The sequence below is a fragment of the Sylvia atricapilla genome, chromosome 6, assembly GCF_009819655.1.
Source record: "Sylvia atricapilla isolate bSylAtr1 chromosome 6, bSylAtr1.pri, whole genome shotgun sequence".
NCBI classification, from domain to species: Eukaryota; Metazoa; Chordata; class Aves; order Passeriformes; family Sylviidae; genus Sylvia; species Sylvia atricapilla.
The window spans coordinates 30,721,020-30,745,198 of record NC_089145.1 but is presented as its reverse complement, the minus strand read 5'-3'; the positions used below and the strand labels follow the sequence as shown (position 1 = coordinate 30,745,198).

Genomic DNA, 24,179 nt, shown 5'->3' with positions numbered 1-24,179 from the left:
GGGAAACTTTTTATTGATTATATACAAATTGATAATGAGCACACCCAACTGCGAAACTCCAGTGATCAGTTACAGTGCCCCAGGTCACAGCTGACTGAGCAAGAGGATGTCTCTGTCGTTGCTAGATAAACACTAAACAGCGTTGGTCATGCATTTCCCACCAAAAAGCAGATGAGACAGAAAGACCCTGTCACTAAAGCCACTTTCTAGGAATGGTGAGGAACAGAGACCAGCATCACAAGTGATACAATTTAACACTTGGTTTTCATTTGATACCAAACATTATTTATGTGCAACTGAAAGACAAAATATGCAAGGAACAAGCTTTCTATTTCAGAAGGAGAAATTGAGGGCTATAGAAACTGATCACTAGTGTAAATGAGTGGTCTCTCTGTGACAAAAAAATCTGTACTCAAAGGTCAGGGAGTAAAGTCAAAATCACCAAAACTCCATTCCTATATCTGGGTGCGTGGTAGCAAGCTGCAGACTACTGTAACCTTTTTCTTTGCCTGGGGATTAATCAGCTAATAGATAGGCTTGTATGTATGAATTTACTTGGGGTTTCTTTATCAAGATCCCAAAACTTTAAAGGCAGTCATTTCCAGCAGTTACCCTGTGAAGAGACCGAAGGAAGGCACATTTTTTTTCTCTGGCTATCACTGCTCCTCTGCCAGCTCCCGGCTGCCTCTCTCTGGCAGGTCTCACCAAGGACCTCAAGGGCCCAGCCTCACTTTTCATTTGCAGTTCAACCAAAGACTGTTCGCCCTCCACCTGCTATTGCTCACTACCGCAATTGTCAGCGGGAACTCTTTTACTGTTTTCACAGGAACTTGTATCCTGCCCCAGCTCTACATGAAATACATTCTGAAATTCGTGGTTATTTTTTCCCTTTTGTGAATCTTTCTCAAGATCAGTTTAAAAAAATCTCGAGTATCCCACTGTCTTGTATCTCTGTAATGCAGATACAGCTGGAGGTGTGTCTTGAGGGAGTTCAGACTGGACATTAGAAAAGGTTCTTCCCCCGGGGGGTGGTTGGTCATCGGCACAGGTTTCCAGGGAAGTGGCCGTGGCACCAAGCCTCCCAGAGTTTGGACAGCGCCCTTAGTCGCACTGTTTAGTTTTAGGGCGTCCCGTGAGGAGCAGGGCGTTGCACTCGGCGATCCCTGTGGGTCCCTTCCAAGCGGACACGTTCCTGCGGCCGACCCCCCGGGCCGCGGCTCCTCCTCCCGCGGCGGCGGAGGCGGTGCCGGCCGCGCTGCGCCCCAGTGCCAGGCCGGCAGCGCGGGGCCCGCCATGGCCGCCGCACGGCCCCGCCGGCGCCGCTGACATGGCCCGGGCCAGCGGCGGGCGGCAGCTGCCGGCGGAGCCGCCGGAGAGCTACCAGCTGCGGCAGGAGAACGAGCTCCAGGTGCTGGAGTCGATTTACGGACAGGACTTCCAGGACCTGCGGCAGAGCCAGGCCTGGAAGGTAGCGAGCGGGATCCGCGCACCGGGCGGGGTGCTCCGGGCCGGGTCCCGGTGCGGAGCGGGGCTGACGGCGGCGGGGACGCGGCTGGAGCTGCCTCGCTGGGGCCGGTCCTTGTCCGCCTTGCCTGACGTGTCGGGCTCTCGCTGCATGCCCGTGGTCCTTCCCCCAGCCCTGCAACCGGCCGCCTTGAACATTAATTCTCCAGATAGAAGCGCTCGCTGTATAATCAGTGCTGTGCTCATAAACTGCATTTTAGTTAATTACCAGGCTTTTTATAAATTGCCTCTTAATTCGTTCCTTAACCTGCTAATTACATACCTGCTCAATTAATTAATCTTGTCCGTATACGTGATTATATTTGCGTAGCTATTATATGCTGTGGTTTTGTCACAGTGCACCTATTTCCGTGATAATAATTTTGCTTTCATTTTTATGGGTTTGGGTTTTTTTTTTTTATTGCAACTAGTTAACGCTCAGGTCTGGTGCTCACTACCCTCTTCCATTTGTCTTTCCTGTCCACATCAAATTGATGTTTCCTTTCCAGCTGTGTCCCTAATACTGGTTTCGTGTACCTGGAGATAAGCGTCACTCTGTTCTGTTCCACGGGTTCACTTTTACTGTTGTTTCTTTTTGCCTTCTTTTGACTTGAATGTCTACAATATATCCTCTGCTTTCTTTTGTGCCAGACTTGAACTTAAATTTTTTGCAGCAACTTATGGCTTTTTTCTCTTCTTATGACATTTGGTAAGAATACACTTCGTAATTTGTTGGGTTTCCAGAAGTGTTCGCCCCGTGTTGAAGGTCATATTTGACATCCTCTTTACTTGACATGTTCTGCTCCCTGCTAGAAAAGCAAAGGGGATGATTACCATCTGTTTCTGTATTTGTTATTCCATGTGGTCTTATTTCCCTCCCTGCTACTAAGGGCTGGGTTGTTTTGTTGTTGTTTTTTGTTGTTTGTTTTTAAACCTAATTGAAAAGAAGAAGCTGGGAATGCTTAAATGGGCATGTTTTACTTCATTCTGATTTTGAGTCGGTGATTTGAACAGGGTGGGGATGGGGAAGGCAATGCTTGTTAAAATTCTGGTTAATGGCAAAACACAAAATACAACTACAGAAGAAATACTGTGCATTTGTTTGGCTGTGTAAGGTGTTTATCAGTGTGACATTATGGTCTGTTCCGTGTTGGAAAATAAAATAATGCCTGGGTTAGTAATCTAAACACCAAAGAAAAATGCTGGGTTTATAATGAATGAATGAATTTGTGATAAAAATAACTTGTGTTAATTTTAATTAATTTTTTTTCTACTGCTGTCTTACAGTAAGTAGAATACAAAAGTTTTATTATAGAACCTCATTTTAAAATCATCTTTCTAATGACTGTATCTGTATCTGAAGAAGTTGTAAAAATATACCGGATAAACCATGATAGTCAGGACCAATTCACTCCTATTGAGCCATGTCAACCCATTAATGTATTTTTTTCACATTCTGGATGGTCTAAGCTGTATTCTACTATAACATAGATCAAGAGTTGTGTGTTTTCATTAAAACAAAACCAAAAAACCCTTGTCAATCAGAAGTTTTGTTTTGCATTTTAGGTACAACAACCTCCTGAAATTAATTTAGTCCTGCGTCCTCAGGGATTGAGTGGTGCTAATGAAGTATATGCCAAAGTTGACCTATGGGTCAAGTGTCCACATACTTACCCTGATACGTAAGTGAACATTAGAATATAACCTTTTTTCTCTGCTTTCCATAAAAAAGTGTAAGTTGAAAAGACATGTAGTTTTATTAATCATTCTTAGTCTTGCTTTCTGCATGCCAGTATTTATTTAGCCTGGGGTATTTTACAATATGCAACTCTAAACTTTGGCATCTGAATTGGCTTTAGTCTTTTGTGCAATGGGAAATTATAGGGATGGGTTTGTCAGTGCAAAACTGCAGCCCCAGTTTGTAGCTTGCCGATACATGAACACAGGTGTACCTGCCACCATCTTAGTGCCCTTTTTAAACTTCTTGAACTCCTGACTCTTTCACCTAAGACAGACTGAATCTCCTTTTTGTTTAAAGCCATCTGTTGTTCTGATTTCTTGGACTAGCTTTTGGGAGAGTTCTGCATAGGGAGTGTAGAAGGAGTTGCAGGTGAGCAGCCTACCCCTGCATTTGTGTTGGCAAGTGATTCCTGGGTTAAGTGTTGCTCCTATTTTGTTCAGTCTTTATACCACTGATGGTCCAAAACATAACTTCCTTCAGTCCATCCATTTGTGCTGTGGCATGAGTGCTGTAGAAGGGAAATGCTATTCCTTACTAAGTGATAGATCAGTGATACCCTATAACGAGGACATAACAGCTACTCTCATTTTTTTTTGTTGTTTTAGTTTAAAATAACACACCTACAGACATTTTGCTTGTTCACTTTTTTAAATATTTTTTAATTTTAAGTGGTATTTGTTTAGTGCATTTGTTTCTTGGGGTTTGTGTCACCTATATAGTGGTATAAATAAATTTTAAACATTTAAATGTTATGTTAGTAATGTTTTAAATGGCTTGTTCAGTAAGTTAATGGTTAAGAGCTGAAATATTAGCGTCTGCAGGGTTTCTTTGGTAGTTATGCTGTTAAGTGTTACCAACAGGTAATCTGCAACCAGAAAATTTGATGATAGGGAATATAATACAGTATTTCTGATTTTACTTTGTATATGTAATATTTATGTATCACTTATTTGAACATTGACTAATTGCCAAGTGACTATGAACTCCATTCCTTTTCCCTCACATAGTTTTTATCAACAATCTCTTGCTTTTTACACTCAATTTTTCTAACGAGGACTTTTTAATGTTTTGTTGCTGTCCCTCAGAGTTCCTGAAATAGAGCTAAAAAATTCAAAAGGCTTGTCAAATGAGAAAATAAATGAATTAAAATCCAGACTAGCTGAACTGGCAAAAGAGCGTTGTGGAGAGGTAAGAGCTTTTCACTTCCTTGAGAAATACACTCTGGACCTAAATGGTTTTTAAGGAATGTGGTATAATATAGTGGAATGCATCCACATTGGAAGTGGGAGTTGTATTGCTATTGAGGTAGGAAGGACTGTCTTTCTCAGGAATGTTTCTAATTAATGAAAGTTCAGACTATGGATGTTCTCAAAATCCAGTGCATGTATAAATACTGCAAGCTTTATTCCTGTTTAAAGGTTCACATTATTAGGTTTGAAGGTTCTGAGTTATTTGGCAGTGTGAAAAGCAATGCTAACTGTAAAACCAAGTGCTTTTTGCCCTTTTCAGAGTAATTGGAATATCATAAGTGGCCATATCTGTTTAAGCAAACCGTGGTTCCCTGGAGAGTTGTTCCATGTGATTTTGTTCACTTAGTGCTGAACTGAAGGGCAAAAGAGCTTCTTTATTCAAACACCAGCTCAACACTTTGTAGCACAGTCAGTCCATGCCACTGTGCCTTTTTTGTTTCTCTGTTTAAGAGTGATGATACTTGAGTTTCCCTGGGACTGGGTAAAAAGGGGAAGATGGAGAAACATGGGAAGCTTAGACCTTTCATCTATTTTAAGGGATTTAATACATCCTTGGATATGTTTAGTATTAATGATACCTTTCTGTTGTTGTTGAGGACTGGAATGATTCAAAGAATTACAAGCAAACAAATTCTCAGTAAAAGCAGGGTTTTTGGCATATCACTATTTGGAAGTGCTTGCTGCAGATGAACACATTTGAATAGCTCCAGTTGTCTTTTTAAAAGTGAGACTTGCGCAGCTGTGGACATTATAATAGCCGGAAGTGGGGTAATATTTTGGTTTCAGTTCCCCAGGAGTGTCAGCTTCACAGGTTTAGCAAGAGCTATCTGTCATTCATTCCTGCCACATCAAGCCTTTTTTCCATTTGAATACCATAGTTGTATTTTGATTGCAAATTTTTCTGCAGATACTTTGAAAATAACTGTTTTAGCCAGATACTCTCTGTTCAATAGCCAATTATTTCCTCAAATTCTTCAATATCTTTGGAAATTAGTAGTTTAATAATGTATTCTGGAATTTAGGGAGTGGGGTTTGTTGTTTGCTGTTTGTTTTTTTCTAATGACAGTGCTAAGGACAGTTCATAGGAGGTACGAGGGTTCAATTCTCTTAAGTAATCACAAAACCATACAATATATACTTGGTCTGCTCACAACTGACCACAAGAATTATTAGCTTGTAGGGCTTTCAAGTCTCAGTTTGATTTCTGATCTCATTGAAAGGACCTAAAAATACGTCATACATTTTCCTAATGTTGATTTTACGAGGAGAGAGTCATGCTTGCCCCAGCAATGTGTAGATGTGGTTATAAGTTACTTGTGTGGCACACATTTTGTATGAATGGCATATGCAGTGCTATCCTGGATTGTTTTATCTGCAGCAAAAGAGAGATAACTTCCTCCTCTGCCTTGACAGATATTCCTTATTAAATTGTATTCTGTGATATAGAAATTTTGACAATGCCTCAACCACCTGTTCAAACTGAACAGCAAACTGTCAGTATTTTTTTATTAATTGAGTTTTCTCTTGGTTTTTGGTGGGTTTTTTTAATACATATGTGTACATGCAATGACTGCCTTGCCTTCCGAAGAGTAACCTGGGAAAGATATTTTAGTTGTGCATGTCAGATTTATGCATATTGTGCTGTTCTTTCTATTTTGACTTGCCTCCTGGCTTCATTCTTACTTTCAAGCAGGGGATTCAGTGTTTGAGAGTCTTCTAAAAGTCACCCTATTACAGGCAGATGGAACAATTTAATTTGGCTGATCTCCCACCTGCACATGCAAATCCTGCTCAGTGGTGCTGCTGACTGTGCCTTTGTCCTGTACTGTTCTTTAATTTTAGAGCTAAAATGGTCTCTTAGCCGTGTGGACTGCTTGAATTAATAAGGGGATGCTACTAGACTGCTGAAAGCTTAAGCCCTGACAGGTCAATAGATCATCAATACATACACAGTTCAAGTAAACAGTAACTGAAAATTGATTCCAACCTGGCAAACCATGTAGCAGAATTCAGCTGAGCAGTGTGCAGTGCGGTTCTTATTTTAGTAGATGTGATTAGATGGATATAGAATGCCTTTTGTGATTTTACAGTTCTAACTGGGAGACTACTTTGCAGAGGAAGGGTTGGATTTGCAGTTACCTGTGAATTAGTAACTATTTCATAGCAGTAGGTGCAGTAACAGGCAAGTGTGAAGGATTTGTTCTGTTGTAGCTCATATGTCATGAACGTATGTCTTTGGGAGTAAAAAGATTATGCCTAAAAGAAGATGAGAAAATGATTTTTAAATTTCACTCCCCTGTTAGAATAATAAGAGGGCTTAGGTTGTCTGTCTTTCAGTAATTTTTGCCATCTTCACTACTGTGGTCAGGGATTTTTCCTGTTACGCTTTATTAATAAATAGTTCTGACAAATTCTGATAAATTTTCACTGATAAATAACAAAATTGGCAGTTGTGCTTTTGCTGTGTTGCTTTTTGTGGTGGGTATCATTTGGTTGTCATTTGACTCTGCATGTCGTTCATTATTTTCTTTCAGGTGATGATATTTGAACTTGCTGACCATGTACAGTCATTTCTCAGTGAGCATAATAAACCGCCTTCCAAGTCTTTTCATGAAGAAATGCTAAAAAATCATCAGAAAGAGCAGGAAAGATTGGCTCAGGAAGAATTGCGTAGGGCACAAGAAGTTAAGAGAAGAGAGGAGCAGGAGGTAAGAGAAATCTAAGTATGAAGTATGTTATTCTTAAAATAACGTTATTTTAAAATCTGTATAATGGTGAGTTTTAGTGGATTACTAACTTGTCAGACCTGCCAGTATTAGTTGATCAATATGTATTATATGAACTATCTGCTGCTATAGTTGTAATACTTTAATGATGTGGTTTTAACCCAGGAAAATATTTATGCCTGAAACAAATCTAAATGAACCCACAAAAATCACTTACAAGAGTGATAAAGAGTGATCACTTACAAGATTACAAGCCTTATACAAAGGTGTAAGCAAATGTGCATATTAAGTGCATTCCATCTTAAACTAGGAAGTGTTAGCCAGGCAGACAGGTAATGATACCTTCTTTCACTCTTACGGTGACTGGAACATTTGCTATCACAAGCACCTCTAGAAGGCAACAAATTTAATCTGAAGAGATGTTACAACACCAACATCCTTCACTATAAATGAGGGTATTCGTCCAAGTCTCACAGGGGCTAGTAGTGTGAAGTCTCCAGTCTGTGGGGAATATGGATAGAATAGCTCTGGTTTTTAAAAGATCATTTGGATTTATCTCCCTGTCTTTTTTTTTTTAGTGTATGTGAAATTTTATTGTTGGGTCTGGCAGCAGAAGTAATTTACAGTTCCGTTCTCCTAGATCATAATACTGATGCTGTTAACTTCCTCAGCAGAGCTAATTTGACTTACGGGTTTTTAATTCTTGTGACACCCTCCTCTAAGTTCTCTTTCAACACTTCCAAAAAATCAGCATCATAGCTTTTTTACTTTTAAATCATTGCTAAAGGTAAGATTCTAGCAGTTGCACTGCATGTACTGTTGCATCTCTAACAACTGCAATTTATTTCAGCAACGTGAAATCCTTAATGAGATTCAGAGAAGGGAGGAAGAGAAAAGGGAAGAAAGAAAAAAGAAAGAGATTGCCAAACAGGTATTCTTTCTAAGGAGATGTGCAAAAAACCAGTGCAGCAAGTTCATCCCAGTACTGTAACAGTACTTGTAAAAATTTGAAATTTTCTTGGACATCTTTCCTTATTCAGGCCTTCTAGTAGATCTAAATTAAAATGAGCTCTTGATTATTTCAGGGGTTTATTTCTGTAATATATTAGCATCTTGAGTGTATCAGGGTGGATATTTTCAAACAGACATAGAAAAAGCTGATATATTAATGTTTCCAGTTTCTTTACATTCTTGCCATGGACAGTGCTGAAATATACTTCCTGAAATCTCAGCACTTTTTCTTTGACCTCATGCATACATTTATTATGAAAACATATTTCTCCTGTGATCTGCATGACTTCATAGAATAATAACTAAGTACTTGCACATTGTGATGATGATAGGAGTGGCTTCTTTACTTACTTCGTGTTTTTCCTGATTTATAGGAACGTTTGGAAATAGCTGCTCTGACAAATCAAGAAGATTCTCACAAGAGAGATACTGCAGGACATAGAGCTGCTTCACGTTTAAATGGGAGCTGTTTAGAGCATGGAGTCAATAATAAACATCGACCAAATTCAGCTGGACGTTCAAAGTATGTCAGTTTGCATGTGGAGTTCTTAGATCCATTTGTTTGTTTATTTTGTTGCAAACGGTAAATTACAAAGTGAAATTTGAAAGCAAGAGAATAGTGTGCTGTGTCCTTGACCTGTTGTATTTGGTCTCTTCCCTTCCACCTTCCCCCCACCTTCATTTGTCGTGGTTTAAGTAAGCTGTGGATAACTTGGGAGCTTTACAGTTTTAGCATGTGCTGTGGATAATGTGTGAACTTTCCAATTTTTAAGGTTTGTAATCAGCTCCTGACTTTAAATACACTGTCTTTCTTGGTTGGAGAAAAATGTTCTCTTCACGTTGCAGACGAGAACGCCAGCTTTCTGTCAGTAATAATGAAGAGTCCCCTGGAAATCATGAAGTTCTGAACTTCAGCACAAGTGGTGCTGGACAGCTTACTGTCCACAAAGGAAAATGTTTAGGTAAGCAAAATTAAAATTGCCACTTGAAATGCTGGGGTTTGGGATGCTTTCAGTAGCATATCAAAACACTGATAACCACAGGGCTGGAAATGCATACTTACTCTCCTTCCATTGCTGCTGATAGCTGTGGCATAAAAGCAGCAGGTTTAGCAAAAACATTCATACAGGACATGACAGGAAACTTTGAGCTGGAAGACCTCTATGGGGTGCCCACATGGACAGACCATCAAATGTTTTCATTGTTTGTTTTCAACATAGCACTTCCTCAGTGGATGGATGAACAGCCTGAAAATCTCTTGAGAAAGGAAAATTTTATTATTTTGCAGTTTGAGGATGAACAATTGTGTTACTATATTTAGAACTTGGCATTTGCTAAACTGGAAGGTTGTTCATTTATTAAAACTTGAAATTCTTGAAAACGTACAGCAGATTTTTGTCGATATGGGATTGTTTTCATTTGAGTACTGTTAGATAGCATTCAGTCTCATCAAGCCTGATATTTTCCATACTTACCACATAGATATGTGTCTTGTCTAGTTGTAAGTAGGCTTGTGTTTCTGACTTTAGATAACAGGTTTACTGGTATTTATTTAGCATTTGCAGGAGCTTTTGTCAAATCCTTAGAAACAAAAGAAGCCATGTTCCTCTTCTCTCCCTTTGTGTATAGGCAAGGATGAACAGCTTGGTAAATCTGTCTACAATGCTTTGGAAATTCACAGTGGAGACTTCGTTCTAATATATGAGTGGGTTCTGCACTGGCAGAAAAAGATGGGAAGGTTTCTTACAACTCATGAAATAGAAAAGATTGAGAAGTCTAAGAAACAGGTAATGCTTATGTTTTGCATTTGGCTTAGTAGAAGATTAGGTGAGGTTCAGTGCTTTCCTTTAGGCTGGTAGTTTATATTAAACTTGACTTGAGAGGGTAGTAATGAACTTGAAAATGTTAATCTTTTAGACTATCTGCATGAAAGAAGATGAGTGTATTGGGGTATTCAGGAGCTCCTTTGTAATAGTACAAATGAAAGAAAGCGTGTGTGGATGTATAAATAAAGTAATAAAATACTGAAATTCTGAAGAAAGAGGGAATCAAACTTAGCTGTTAAAAATCAAAGCTGTACTTTCCCCAGTGCACAATACTTCCTTTTTAGAAAAGTATGAGGATGTCATATGTTTTATAACTATTCTGTTTGTATTACATATTTTATTAGTAGTGTGTTCCAAGACATGACAAAATGCATGTTATGTTGTGTTTCTCTACCAGCTTCAGGGAGCAGAAACGGAGTTCAGCTCACTGACAAAGCTAAGTCATCCAAACATAGTACATTACAAATGTATGAACCTCAAAGAACAGGACGACTCAATTGTGGTGGATATTTTAGTGGAGCACATAAGTGGTTGCAGCCTTTCTACGTACTTACACAAAGAGACTCCGGTTCCAGTTGAGCAGCTGCGCCATTATGTGATCCAGATCTTGTCAGCTCTTGACTATTTGCACAATAATTCAGTAGTGCACAAGGTCCTTTGTGCTTCCAGTGTCCTGGTAGATGCTGAAGGAAACATCAAGGTGACAGACTACAGCATTTCCAAGCGCTTAGCTGACATCTGCAAAGCTGATGTTTTTGAGCAAACCAAGGTTCGTTTTAGTGAGGATGGTCTTCCCAACAAACCTGGAAAAAAAGGAGATGTGTGGCGTCTGGGCTTGCTTCTGCTTTCACTCAGCCAGGGTCAAGTAACCAAGGAATTCCCAGTTGTTGTTCCTACCAATTTACCTGCTGAGTTTCAAGACTTTCTAGAAAAGTATGTTTGTCACATTCCCCTATCTTTTTTGTTTTGATTTTTCTTTTCTCTTTTTTTTTTTTTTTCATTTTAACATTTTTTTAAGAATAGATAAGTTCTCCTGTCTTACTAGTTGTAGTTTTTATAGAGGAGGTTGATCTCGTAGCTCAGGCTGCTAATCTGGGATTTGGGAGAAGAGGTTTGGTGCTCTCTTTTTCTCTGCTCTGCTACCAACTGTATATATCACTGTGGATAAGCTATTTAGTCTGGTTTTGCTTCTGATTCCCATCTGAATGGAGGTAATAATTTCTTAAATATGATAAAAACTCTTCTAACATTTATGCCAGACATGAAATAGTTCTCTCTGTGGTTTGCTAACAGGTGTGTTTGCTTGGAAGATAAAGAAAGATGGACTCCTCAGCAGCTGCTACAACATAGTTTTATAAACATTCCACGAATAAAAATACCTGTAGCTGAAGAAAATCTAGATGGTAAGGAACTTGGTTCTTTTTATGTTCTGCTAAGTAAGTAGACTACATGCCTGCTACTGCATGCCTACTAAGGAAAATTGAGCTGTACTACAGCTTCACAGGACTGCACACGTCTGTTACATTGACTAACTTAAAAGGTACTATGGTCTTTAACTTCTGTGTCCGAGACTAGCTGGGGTGGACTGACTGCTGTTTTTTCTTCTGTAGAAGCAGCTCATGCTTTTGAAGAAAGCTGTAAACTCATCCATCTCCTGCATGGTGTAAATGTAGACTTAACTTCGTCCTTGGAAGATGGTGTTCCAATGAGACTTCTTTCCTTCTTACATTCTTGTTAAAATCATTCCTTTGTCCAGCATAATTCACATTAATAGTTAAAAACTGTATTAAGATTTATGCTTGTACTAAAACTTTACACAGCAGAGTACTTCTGTATTTTAGGATTTAGTTGCACTTGAAGTTTTTTAGGTTTTGTCTCCTTCTTGCGCCTTACTTGACAGTCCCTAGTGCCTTATCTCCATATTGCCGGTGATGGTAACTTTGTCTTCATTGCAGATTCAGCAGGTATAGATTGCATGGAGACAGTTGTACCCAGCGGTCGGATATCCAATGCTCCGTTCTTCACAGAAACACAGAGACAATTTTCACGATACTACAATGAGTTTGAAGAGCTAAAATTACTTGGTAAAGGGGCCTTTGGAGCAGTCATCAAGGTATGGTATAAAAATTGTTTTCTCTGTGGAAACTTTTTTGAGGATGTGTTTGTTTTCTCTGAAGCAGAACAATATATTCAACGCTTGCATGGTTTTGTTTACTGTCTGCTAGTATGCTGTGCCTGTGTTGAGATTTTTATCTGGAATAGTCTAAAAAGTTTCTTGCAAGAGGTTGCTGGGAGACTGGGGAGAAGCCTGTCAGTATGGGGAATCTTGCATTTGAATTGTAGCCGTTTTCCAGGTGAAAGGAAGGCTTCCTGTTTCGTGAAATTACTCTTCTGGCTCTGCTTGGTAAGGCATTTGTAAGCATTTCAGTCTAGATTAATTTGAATTTTGCAGGTCAGAAATAAGCTTGATGGTTGCTATTATGCTGTGAAACGTATCCGCATAAACCCTACCAGCAAGCAGTTTCGGAGGATTAAGGGAGAAGTAACGTTACTTTCCCGCTTGAACCATGAGAATATTGTGAGGTATTACAATGCTTGGATAGAAAAACATGAAAGTCCTGTTCCCATTGTGTCAACATCTGAAACAGCCGAAGAGAGAAGAATGCCCCTGAAAGCCGGGCTCTTCATCCTTTCCTCTGAGGAGACAAATGATGTGGAAACTAATGCTCCTCCTCCATGTTTGACAAGTTCCGTTGAGTGGAGTACTTCGTGTGAAAGATCCTCCAGCAACAAATTCAGTGGAGCTGATGAGGAGTCCAGTGATGATGATGATGGTGATGGTGTGTTCTCGCATTCAATTTTGTAAGTAGGCTTCAGTATTGGCACTATAGGGAGCGTGAGCAGAGTTAGTTTTTCCAAGTTTGTGTCTCACCGTTCTTGTTTCTTTTGTCAGAAGTAGTTCACTGCATTTTTATTCTGTCCGCTTGTTGACAACCAGTGTATTTGCCAGCAGTCAGATAGCCAGAAAGAGGAAACTTTCTAGCTAAGAATTGTCAATCTATGTGGAAAACTTTTTAGTGTAGGCTTCTTAAGGCTGCTTATTTGTACCAGAATGTGTGACTGCTTACCTTATGTTTGACTGTCTTTTCCAGCCTTGAGAATAAATTTTTTTAATAAAGAATAACAAAAATATTACAGGTCTTGAAAAAATCAAATTTGTCCTTTTTTGTTTTGGTTTTTATTAGTGTATTCCGTACCTTCCTCTGTGTATGGTTCGGTTTTCTCACACAGTGATGATTTTTTTTTATATAAACAAGTAAGTAAACTTATCTCAGTTTTGCTTATTAGATATAGCAACTAAATTTTACTGATGCAAATATATACCTTCCATTTTAGAACTGGACTATCAAAGGAAGTCTTTCTTTGCAAGCAGGATGCTTTTCTGGGTATTGTTTTGTTTTGCTTTTTTGTTCAAAGTATATAGGAAGTCTTCAGCAGAACCTTAGATTTTTATTTTTTTTCCACTCAATTTCCACATTCTTTAGTAAATATTTCTTGGTATGCAGAACTTTTGAGATTTTTTTTTCTTTACGTGTTTTTAAACAGGCCAACCACAGATTCTGAAAGCGAAATAATTTTTGATAACGAAGATGAAAATAGTAAAGGTCATTCTCCAGTAAGTGTAAAGCTAAAGTTAATGCAAATGAAAATATAATAGAATAGTCTTTGACAAGTAAACAGGTCAGTTGAGAAGTTTTATTTCTTTTCTGCTCTAATACAGAAACATAACCTTACATGTCTGTTAGAGTAAGTGTTGTGCCATTGTGAGCTGCATCCCGTAGAAATCAGTATGATGCAGCTGATCTGGATTCTGTTTCCTAAAGTGTTTATTGAGCTAAATATGAGGGCTTTTTTAGTCATGACTCAGGTTATTGCAAGTTTAACTCTTCAGTGTGTTTTTGATTTAACAGTTAGCCGTATGGATTACATGGTCTTACACCTCTCAAAGTTGAAATTCTGTTCTGCCTTTAGATGCTTTTAACAAATATATCTGTTCATAGCCACCTTTTAAAGCAGACAAAATACATATTGCTAGCAGTCTGAAAGAGACGAAAAGTCAGTCTAATGACTAAGGTTTTAGTTGATTTTAAGACTGTGGCACAGTACTTGCTGTGGACAATCAGTGCACTGTGTAACTAGAAAGCTAATGCACTCTTCCACAGCATCTACAATATGTTATTGCCAATCCTGATGATCTGTAACATGCTTTTATTTAAATCTGCTTCTCCTTCCTCTTTCTGTTACAATGTACATTGGCATGAAAAAGTTTTCAGCATATAATTTAGTAATGTGGCAGTGCATTTTTTTCTCATTACACATGTATATCTGTGTACACACCATACCAGAATTGTTGGGTTGGGGTTGCATTATTTATCAAGAAGCTTTCTATCCTCTAGTTTAAGATCTTCTTTTTTTTTTTTTTAATATGACACAGCTTGAGATTTAGGATTCATCTAGTTCTTCCAAATTTTTTTCCTTTAGTGTCTAAAGATGACAAAATGCTACTCACTTTCACTTTGAGAGTTGGTCACACCTGCTTTTCTAGTTTATTTAGGTGCAGTGGTATTACAAAAATATCATTGTATTATTTTGCTGTTTTTCAAACCTATCCGGGAAAGTTGAGTTCTCAATATTCCAGCCATTAAGAAATAGTAATATGTATAATAAAAAATATGTATAATAAAAAAGTCTGCATGGTTTCTTGTAGCTAACTGTTCTGTTACTTTTATTGTGATAAAGAATGAAGAAGGCAATGAAAAGAATAGCCATGGAGGAGAAGACAGGACACAAGTTGTTCAGACAGTGCATTATCTGTATATTCAGGTACAAACATGCTTGTGTGTTCACATAAACGGGTACTGTTTATTTCAACCTGCAGAGACTTGTTGCATGTAGTTTGTAGAGCCTTCCAAGGCTCTGTATTTGTGCCTGGAGAGAACAAAGCTTTGCAGTGCCATGGAGTGTAATGGGATAACTGGTGTTGTTGATGTACAACTAAAAGTTGGCAATTCCTGATCTAACCACAGAACAACCCAACCAGCCAGCCTTTGAGTCCATGGCTTTCAAAGCAATCTTTTGGCTTCTGCTTATTTGCTGAGAATATCCATCCCAATCCACTGTACCTGGTGTTCCTCAGTTTGGTTAATTCCGGATGTGGAGTTGAAGTCTACCATGCTAAATTCCAAAGAGGAAGTTGTGAAAACTTCCTCATTCTCTTCAAAAGCACAGTATTGTGTATGCAGTCTATATTTATAGAAATCAGTAATGTGTAAATCAATTGTATGGCTCTAACAGTAGGTACAATGAAACTCCTGCAGGGTTGCAACTTCAGGCTATTCTACTCACACCTCCTTTGTGTTAGGAGTAAGTCAACTTTTCCTAGAAACTATTTATTGCTGTATATCATAGCTAACTATTCTGTGTTGATGTGCAATTTTTTATAGTGCACTTAATTCTAGACCTTGTCTGGAAGGAAGTTACAAGTAGATGGAATTAGATTTTAATATGCTTGTTTGTATGTGCTGTGTATATTCATAATAAAAGCAGCTAAGATGCCAAGTGCAATAAAGCCAGAGATTCTTTGTGGTTTGCCTTTATCACATATTATGGCTTGGCTGGTTTCACTTTGTTCTTAATGTTTGTTAGAGAATATGCTATGCTGTAGGCTTATACCATTGTCCTAGAAAATGAGGTAGGACCCAGAAGTGAATGCATGTTTGTAGCTAAAAGACAGCTCTCAGGAGAATTCCAAATACTTGATTTTTTTGGTGATACTATTTGCTCCTGACCCAGGCTGTAATATGTGTATAGATACAAGTTTCTGATAGTCTCTCTTCTTAACAAAACTGTTCATTCTTCCCTCTGTCCCCTGTGTATGCACAACTGAAGATGGAGTATTGTGAAAAGAGCACATTAAGGGACACTATTGACCAAGGGTTATGTGAAGATACCAGTCGGCTTTGGAGGCTTTTCCGTGAAATTTTGGATGGGTTAGCTTATATCCATGAAAAGGTTAGTAAATGTGATAGTTGTGAGCTGTACATAATATCTGTGTTATGCCTCTTTCTCTGTAGGTTTCTTCATATTCATTCTGGGGCATTATCAAGTTTATTCTCTTTGCACATTCCATTATTAGTCTGTTCTTGGGGTTTATTATACTTTATCATGAACATGAATTTTATAATGAACCACTGCAGATTTTATGCATTAGTCATAAAAATTTGACCCTCTTTTAAAAACATTGTTAGGTATCTGGTAGCACTGAAAATTGTTTCTAGCATCTGGGCTACAAACTATAGTCTGTCTTCAAGACTGATCTTCAGTGACTTAATGCATTACATGTCCCACTGTAATCAAAGTATGTAATATGATTTTTCAATCTCTTATAAAGACTTCTATTTTGAATTGTGTGTATTGTTTAATATTGTGTGGGTCTTTTTTTTATTCTCCTCCTGTAACAGGGAATGATCCACAGAGACTTGAAACCTGTGAACATTTTTTTAGATTCAGATGATCATGTGAAAATTGGTGATTTTGGTTTAGCTACAGATTATCCAGCAAATGCAGTAAGTATGGCTTGAAGTAAATGAAAAAAAACCTTGAATTTGCTAATGTAATTACTTGAAAAATAAAAACAAAACATAAGTTAAATTACCACAATGTTTATATATTGAAAAAGTTATTAACTTATTTTAAATATCTAAGGTTCTGGAATTAAACCATGCACTGCCAACCCAATTGATAAGAACAGCCAACAGAAGCATTTCACATGCCATTTACAGTATGACTGTTTTGCTGATTTCAGGTGGTCTCTAAACAAGAGGAAAATCTCTCAGATGGTTCTGCTGTGTCTGACCCATCAGGTTAGTTTAGATTGCAACTTGTTCTAAATTATTTTAAGCAAGCATTTATATTCTGTGGTCTTGTGTATGCTATTAGAATTTCCATTTGTTCTTTGATAATAAAACCTTTCTTTATTAAGGCCAGGGGTAGGACCCCCCCAGTCACAAAGTTGGATAGCTATGTCATAATCTGGCAGTTTTGCCTCTTGCCTAAGAATTAATTTGCTTCCTCTGCCAGCCTTCTGCCATAGATCAGTGCTTTCCTCATGGTGAGGTGTATCGAGAGCCTGTATATCTGTTCCATCTGCACTTGTGTTCTCTTGCCTATGTAGGACAATTTCAAGACTTCAGTGTCCTTGGTTGGTTTTGTTTTGTTTTTGTTAGAGTCTGAATATGGTGTTCGGAGGAACTTTAGTACATGGTATGTTTAAAGACTAATGTAATGGCAGTGCAGTTTATTGCAAGACTTGTGTGCTGACCTGCTACATATCTGTAAAGCAATAGATAGGTTTAGCTCCTACAGATGGACAGAGATACTTGTGAGGGTAAGAACTGTCTGCTTATCAAAGTATTCTGAGCTGGGTCTCTCTCAGTAAGGACTGCACTCCCACCTAGAAGAAAGAGAACATGAATGAGGTTTTCTTCTTGATGTGGATGCTGTATTTCTCTCCTGCTTTCCTGAAACTGGTGCTCTCACCTTTTGCCATATAGGTAACTTGACTGGGATGGTTGGCACCGCGCTGTACGTCAGCCCAGAGGTCCAAGGAAGCACTAAATCTACATACAATCAGGTATGATTGGAGTAGACTTAATAAAACGTAGTATGGAATCGAAGATGGGCCAGGTATGATTTGGGTCATTCCTCCTTTACAAAGATGAATTCAGTATGGAACAGCATGTGGTCAACTCCTGTGCTAATCAGGGGAATTAAACATTTCTTCAAGAGGAAACCAAGGGTAGAAGGATGTGGGCAAGTCAATTTTTCTTCCTGTCCTTGATCATGACTAGATACAAGCAACTTCAAGTTGAAAGCATGGAGGACCTTTGTAACTTAATAGGATAGAAATCTTACAGCCTTTAGTTAAGGTAATAAAGTGTATATTGCTGTTCTGGATTTCTAGACTGTGATTGTGGGAGGTGAGTGTGTATTTTTTCCATCAAAGAGAATCCTGTTTATATGCAGAGACAAACTGAATTTGAAAGCAATGAAATGTTTTCAAAGTGCGAGTCATAGAATTATAGAATGGTTTAGATTGAAAGGGACCCCAAAGCTCTTTCCAGTTAAACATCTAACACCTTCCACTAGACCAGACTGCTTCAAGCCTCTCCCAACCTGGTCTTGAATCCACAACTTCTCTGGGCAACCTGTTCCACACTCACAGTAAAGAATTTCTTTATAGTATCCAGTCTAGACCTACCCTCTTTCATTTTAAAGCCATTATCCCTTGGCCTATCACTCAGTGGCCTTGTAAAAAGTCATTCTCTGGCATTCTTGTAGCCCTCTTGAGGTACTGAAAGGCTAACTAAGGTCTCCATGGAGCCTTCTCTCAAGCTAAACAATTCCAACTCTCTCAGCCTTTCTTCATGCAAGAGGTGCTCTATTCCTTTAATGATCTTTGTGGCCCTCCTCTTAACTTGCTCAGTGGACTTGCTCTAGCAAATCTATGTTCTTGTTGTGTTGGGGGCCCCAGAGCTGGATGCAGCACTCCAGGTGGGATATCATGAGAGTGGAGTAGATTGGGAGAATCACCTCCCTCAGCCTGTTGGTCACACTGCTCTTGATGCAGTACAGGATGTTTGGCATTCTGGGCTGTGAGTGCACTGATGGATCATGTTGAATCTTGTCAGCCAACACCTCCAGGTTCTTATCACAATCTTATCTCAATCCATTCTCTGCCCAGCCTGTATTTGTGCTTGGGATTACCCCAACCTATGTGCAGCACCTTGCACTTGGACTTGTAAACTTCATGAAATTCACACAGTCCCTCCTCTCCACCCTGTCAAGATCCTTTTGATGGCATCCCTTCCTTCCAGCGTGTTGATTGCACCACACAGCTCAGTGTCACCAGCAAACTTGGCTGAGGCTGCTCTCAGTCCCACTGTCCATGTCACCAGCATAGATACTGAGCAGTGCCAGTCCCAGTACCAACCCCTCATGAACATCCACTCCTCACTTCAGTGTTAAGCTGCTGACCACAACTTGAGTGCAGCCATCATTTATGTCATAGCAGTTCTGTGGTGGTAGAAATTTTTAAAGTCTACCAGATCTTAATGAACTGTGTCTTCTAATTTAAAAGCTTTAAAAACAAATAATAATAAAAAACATAAAAAGACACAGAAAAAAACACCCAGCCTTCTCTCCAGCTTTAATATAATGTAATATTTAACCTAAATGTTTGTTGGTTTGGGGTTTTTTTTTCTCTGCTATTTTCATCTTCAGAGAATTGATAGGTACTACATACAAGTTTTCATTCTTTTCTTCCTTAGAAAGTGGACCTGTTCAGCTTAGGTATAATATTCTTTGAAATGTGTTACCATCCTATGAATACTGCATCAGAAAGGATCTTTGTTCTTGGTCAGCTAAGACTGGTAAGTACACACATATGAAACATACTAATTCTATGCATCAAATAGTTTGTTACAAGAAGCAAAAGGATGCAAAATAGAGCAAAAAATGTTGCCATAGGGAGTGCTTTAAAACCAAAGTTTGTAAAACATGTCATGAAAACTGAAGAATACAATTGGTGCTGGTGCACTGACATTCCTTTAATGCAACATAGATCCTAATGGTATTGCCATCAGTCAGTGTTCTGTCTCTGAAATTAATTTTTACATGTCAGATAAAGGAATCAGTTCTTTAGTATACCTAGGTTTAGGCCTGGTGGGTCTTTCTCATGAATCAGTTGGTATTTATAGTTGGTAAATGCTTGTGATTATGGATTGTAATTTCATTGTACAAAACAACATCAAAGTATTCTTTTTCCTTTTAGCTCTTCAAATTAAATGTGCCACATGGGGGTTTTGTTGGTTTGTTTGGGGGGCTTTTGTTTAGTTTTTCACAGGCAATGGAAATGCTTACTTTCTCTGTTAATTATGTAGAACTTAAAAGTAAGACTAATCTGAGCAATCTGGACTGCCTGTTAAAATTCAAATGTGGATTTTGGTTTTTTTGTTTTGTTAGCCTGCGATTGTATTTCCTACGGACTTCGATGAAGTCAAGCATGCAAAGCAGGTAATTTGAAGATATTTTAACTATTAGGTATTCCTTCTCAGAAAACACTGATTATAATTTTTGCTTCTTAATTTCCTACTTAATTCTCCACCTAGTATTCTCTGCCAAGTCCTTATTGCATGATATTAGAACAAAGTAAGAAAATAAAATCTCAAAATAATGGTCTAACGTGGAAAATAGGACATGGAAATCTATTTAACCACAAAATTCTCAAGAGCACAGTCATGAAGAAATTTAGAGTTCACTGGCACATCTTTTAAACTCTGAGGGACAATTTTGACTTTTTATTCTCAGAGAAATGGCAGCTCAATTGTTTACTTAAACTTTTTACTTAAACTTTTTGAAAGAAATATGTGTCACACAATAGAAAGAAATGTGTAAGCTCAGTTGGCTGCTCCGACTTTGACAGAGCTGCCAAGAGCTGTTCTGGAGGCCTCCATGGCAGGGTAGTGAAGTGATAAGGAGCAGAGTAATCTTTATTGGACCATCTAGGTCACTTTATCCTTGTGCTAATCAACTCTTTCATTGACCATTAGTATTAACTTCTAGTGTGTTATGCTTGTAAAACAGCAATCTGTATGTTACTAGTACCATAAAAACATTTCCATCTTGCCCATTTCACCTACTGTAATAGTTGTGCCTCTCAAATCTTTGATTTCATGCATGCAATTCTGCCTTATCTCAACTTTGTTGATAAAGAGATGCCAGAGGTAGTGTACCATGGAACAACAAAGGAAAAAAGATACTACATATTTTGTCATCCCAGGAGGCACATTTCTAATAATCTGTGTGGTTTAGTAAACTATTTCAGGTGAAAATAAAAGATATTAATAGTTTATTCAGCAAATAATATCCATCCAAAAGATTCAGATTCTGCTGGTTTTTCCCCTGTAGAGTGTCATAGTCTGTTACTGAATTGATGCAACTACCAAGTTTGTTGCAAATACTGTTAACTTAGAAAATGTGTCTAATCTGTAAAATTTTGATTTAATTTGTAGAGGTTGGTTATTACGTGGCTCCTGAACCATGATCCTGCAGCACGACCGACAGCTGTGGAGCTGTTAAAAAGTGAACATCTTCCACCACCACAAATGGAAGAGTCTGAACTCCATGAAGTCCTCCACCATACCTTAGCAAACGTGGATGGAAAGGCCTACCGGACTATGATGAGTCAGATATTTGCACAGCGTATTTCTCCAGCCATAGACTATACTTATGACAGTGATATGCTGAAGGTTTGTTCAGGGGATTTGTGGGTTTGGATTTTCCCAGTGTGGAATTTTTTAAAAATATATGGGTAAACCTGTAACATTCCTGAGCGAATTGCATGATCTCAAGATTGACCTTCACATTGGTTCCCATTTAAATTTTTTGTGGGTTTGAATAGCCACTTCCCATTTGAGCCTGTCATTCTTCAGTGAAGAAACCAGCAGCATTTGATTGTACCAGCTAAAGCTTTAAGCTTATGTCTGGACGATGACTTTCTTTACTCTGAATTCCTGTCAAATTAATGCTTGACTGGTTGTCAGCAGAAAGTGTTGCCCCTGGATGTTTTCTTCTGTTCTAAATTGATTGTGATTGTTCTTAGTTTATCAGCTCTTGAGTCTTTCTAAAGCTAAAGAAATTCAAAGTAATACAGTACAATGATGCTTTATATAGCTGTAGTTATTTTTTTATTATGTAAGCATTGCAGTTTTTTGTAGTGAGATGAGATATCAGAGTGTTTATTGCCTATATTACATGGAATGATTGCCTACATGAAGTGCTCATCACACATGAATTATATATGTACTTTTTATTTGTGATGGTTTCAGGGTAGTTTTTCTATTTGGGCAGCCAAGATACAGCAGCATGTATGTGAGATTGTCAGCCGGATATTAAAAAGACACGGTGGGTGTGTTTACAAAAGTCATTAATTTCCTTTGTTGTGATTGAATGGATTTAAAAGAATGGAATGTATTTACACTGTAAGGGAAATCAGAAAACATGTTTGGTAGTTAATAATTTGATGTTTTTATGATGTTTCCTTTGGTTGTTTTGTCATTCCAGTAACAGCTACTAGCATCAAGTCTGAATAATTTACATTTTCTACAGACAGAAGAGTGAAAATCTTAATTGGATTTTGAATGTTCAGATAAATGATTGTTCAGATAAATCTGTATGAGGTTTTAGAGGTAGAGAACGTTATGCAAAATCTGGATCTGAATACAAGGGTAGCTCTGTAGTGGGAGATCAGGCATCCATGTAGCATAGTTACCTCTCTTTGAACAGCCAGAATGGGAAAAGCATAAGGGAGAACATGGAAACAAAGCAAACATGTAGTGGTACTTCCAGGCAGGATGCAATAGGTCTGAGCAAAATTTGTTCTATATCGAAATGCCTCTAGACCAAAGCAGTACTTGGTGCTGGTAACTGCAGAGTTTCTCATCTGTTTCATATGCCTGCTTTTGGGAAAGGTGGTGTTTAAAGAGGGAAGGCAAGGTCAGGATTCTGCTGGGTGATGGAATTGGCAGTTCTCCCTTCTCAGGCCTCCCTCCTGAGTCCAAGAAGCATGCAACATAGATATAAAACAAAGTTTGAAATTCTTTCTTTAAATATGGAAGAGGGAAGTCTATTAAGGATATTTAATGTAAATTTTTAAACTTATGGATTTACCTAATTATACCCTGTAAGGGTGTTGATGAACCTGGAAAAAGCAGGTGTTACTTCTGAAATGAGAGATAATAGAGTTTTCTGGTTCTGTGTAGGAGCTATCAAGCTGCATACACCACTGCTAATGCCCAGAAATAAAAAACTGTATGAACATAATGAAGCTGCATATTTCATGGATCACAGTGGGATGCTAGTAATGCTTCCTTACGACCTCAGAGTAAGTAGCATCATCTCTGCAGCCAAAGTTTGCAGAGGGTTTGAAGGGTGCTGTGGTGGAATTTGGTTTAGACTTGCACTACTTCAGCAGACAAGAGGTGTATCTTTCAATGTCTGTTCTTGTTCTCCTGAGTTCTTTACTCCTCTGTACTCCTGACAGCTGGAGCCCTGACCGCGAATTGAAGAGATAGCATTTGTTTGCTTGTTTTTTAACATAAGTGAAAATAATGTTTTTATTTAAAACTTACAGCAAGGATGGTTAGATTAATATTGCATGCCTATCTCAGATGTTTTAGGCATTATATTACACTTAAAAGTATAACTACACAGTATAATTGATCTCTAGTTGCAGAGCTCAGTCAGATTGACTGTTTTGTTTCAACAATTTTCCTGTATTCTGTTTTTCAGATTCCTTTTGCAAGATTTGTAGCTAGAAATAACATCTCAAACTTGAAAAGGTAAGAGATGTAGAGGTGATGCTTTGCACTGATACCATGCTTTGACTTCCGAAGAGGCTGATTCATTCTTCAATGTTTCCTTTAGATACTGTATAGAGCGAGTTTTCAGACCTCGGAAATTAGACCGCTGTCATCCCAAAGAACTCCTAGAATGTGCATTTGACATCATTACATCTGCTGGAGATAGCTTTTTGCCTATAGCAGAAACAATTTATGCAATTTCAGAAATCATTCAAGAGTTTTCAGTGCTACAGGTAGATTCTCTAATCAGCCCCTTTTCTCTCCTTTCCACCCAAAATTTTAATTAAGCTAAACATTTAGTTTGATGTGTTGTAAAAGGATACTTCCTTTAACTTCAGTCAGTGCAGAACTATTTTCACATCTTATCTATACTTACTTACAGAATACTATCATAAAAATGTGTTTCCCAGGTAAACTTAAAATGAAGCATAGGTTTATCTGCAAAGGAGATATTAACTGAATCCTTTACAGTACCACTGAAATAATGTCTTTCTTCTGTCAGACAAGTGATTACTGTAGAATGGGACAAGACTTGCGATCTTTAGTTAGAGATTAAAGGTAAGATAGTGAAAAAAGAGGTTTGAAGTTAATTTTGAACTCCTATTAAATGTTTAGAAAGCCTCTGTTTTGTGGGGGTTGGA

At 38.2% G+C, this 24,179-nt stretch overlaps 1 protein-coding gene across 2 annotated transcripts in view; it reads left to right on the top strand.

Annotated features, from left to right (window-relative positions):
- Window positions 1–1,268: 1,268 nt before the first annotated feature.
- EIF2AK4 (eukaryotic translation initiation factor 2 alpha kinase 4) overlaps window positions 1,269–24,179 on the top strand; it is a 37,737-nt gene continuing 14,826 nt past the window's right edge. For both annotated transcript variants that reach the window (XM_066321421.1, XM_066321422.1), the window contains exons 1-25: window positions 1,269–1,468; window positions 3,070–3,185; window positions 4,330–4,432; window positions 7,029–7,202; window positions 8,071–8,151; window positions 8,606–8,754; window positions 9,078–9,193; window positions 9,861–10,018; window positions 10,455–10,990; window positions 11,351–11,460; window positions 12,013–12,170; window positions 12,510–12,919; window positions 13,664–13,733; window positions 14,858–14,941; window positions 16,007–16,129; window positions 16,579–16,683; window positions 16,923–16,980; window positions 17,671–17,750; window positions 19,447–19,548; window positions 20,141–20,191; window positions 21,190–21,426; window positions 22,006–22,081; window positions 22,939–23,060; window positions 23,468–23,517; window positions 23,603–23,771. In XM_066321421.1, coding sequence (XP_066177518.1) covers window positions 1,328–1,468; window positions 3,070–3,185; window positions 4,330–4,432; window positions 7,029–7,202; window positions 8,071–8,151; window positions 8,606–8,754; window positions 9,078–9,193; window positions 9,861–10,018; window positions 10,455–10,990; window positions 11,351–11,460; window positions 12,013–12,170; window positions 12,510–12,919; window positions 13,664–13,733; window positions 14,858–14,941; window positions 16,007–16,129; window positions 16,579–16,683; window positions 16,923–16,980; window positions 17,671–17,750; window positions 19,447–19,548; window positions 20,141–20,191; window positions 21,190–21,426; window positions 22,006–22,081; window positions 22,939–23,060; window positions 23,468–23,517; window positions 23,603–23,771 — 3,579 coding nt within the window. In that variant the 5' untranslated portion in view covers window positions 1,269–1,327. The remainder of the gene's footprint in view (window positions 1,469–3,069; window positions 3,186–4,329; window positions 4,433–7,028; window positions 7,203–8,070; window positions 8,152–8,605; window positions 8,755–9,077; window positions 9,194–9,860; window positions 10,019–10,454; window positions 10,991–11,350; window positions 11,461–12,012; window positions 12,171–12,509; window positions 12,920–13,663; window positions 13,734–14,857; window positions 14,942–16,006; window positions 16,130–16,578; window positions 16,684–16,922; window positions 16,981–17,670; window positions 17,751–19,446; window positions 19,549–20,140; window positions 20,192–21,189; window positions 21,427–22,005; window positions 22,082–22,938; window positions 23,061–23,467; window positions 23,518–23,602; window positions 23,772–24,179) is intronic.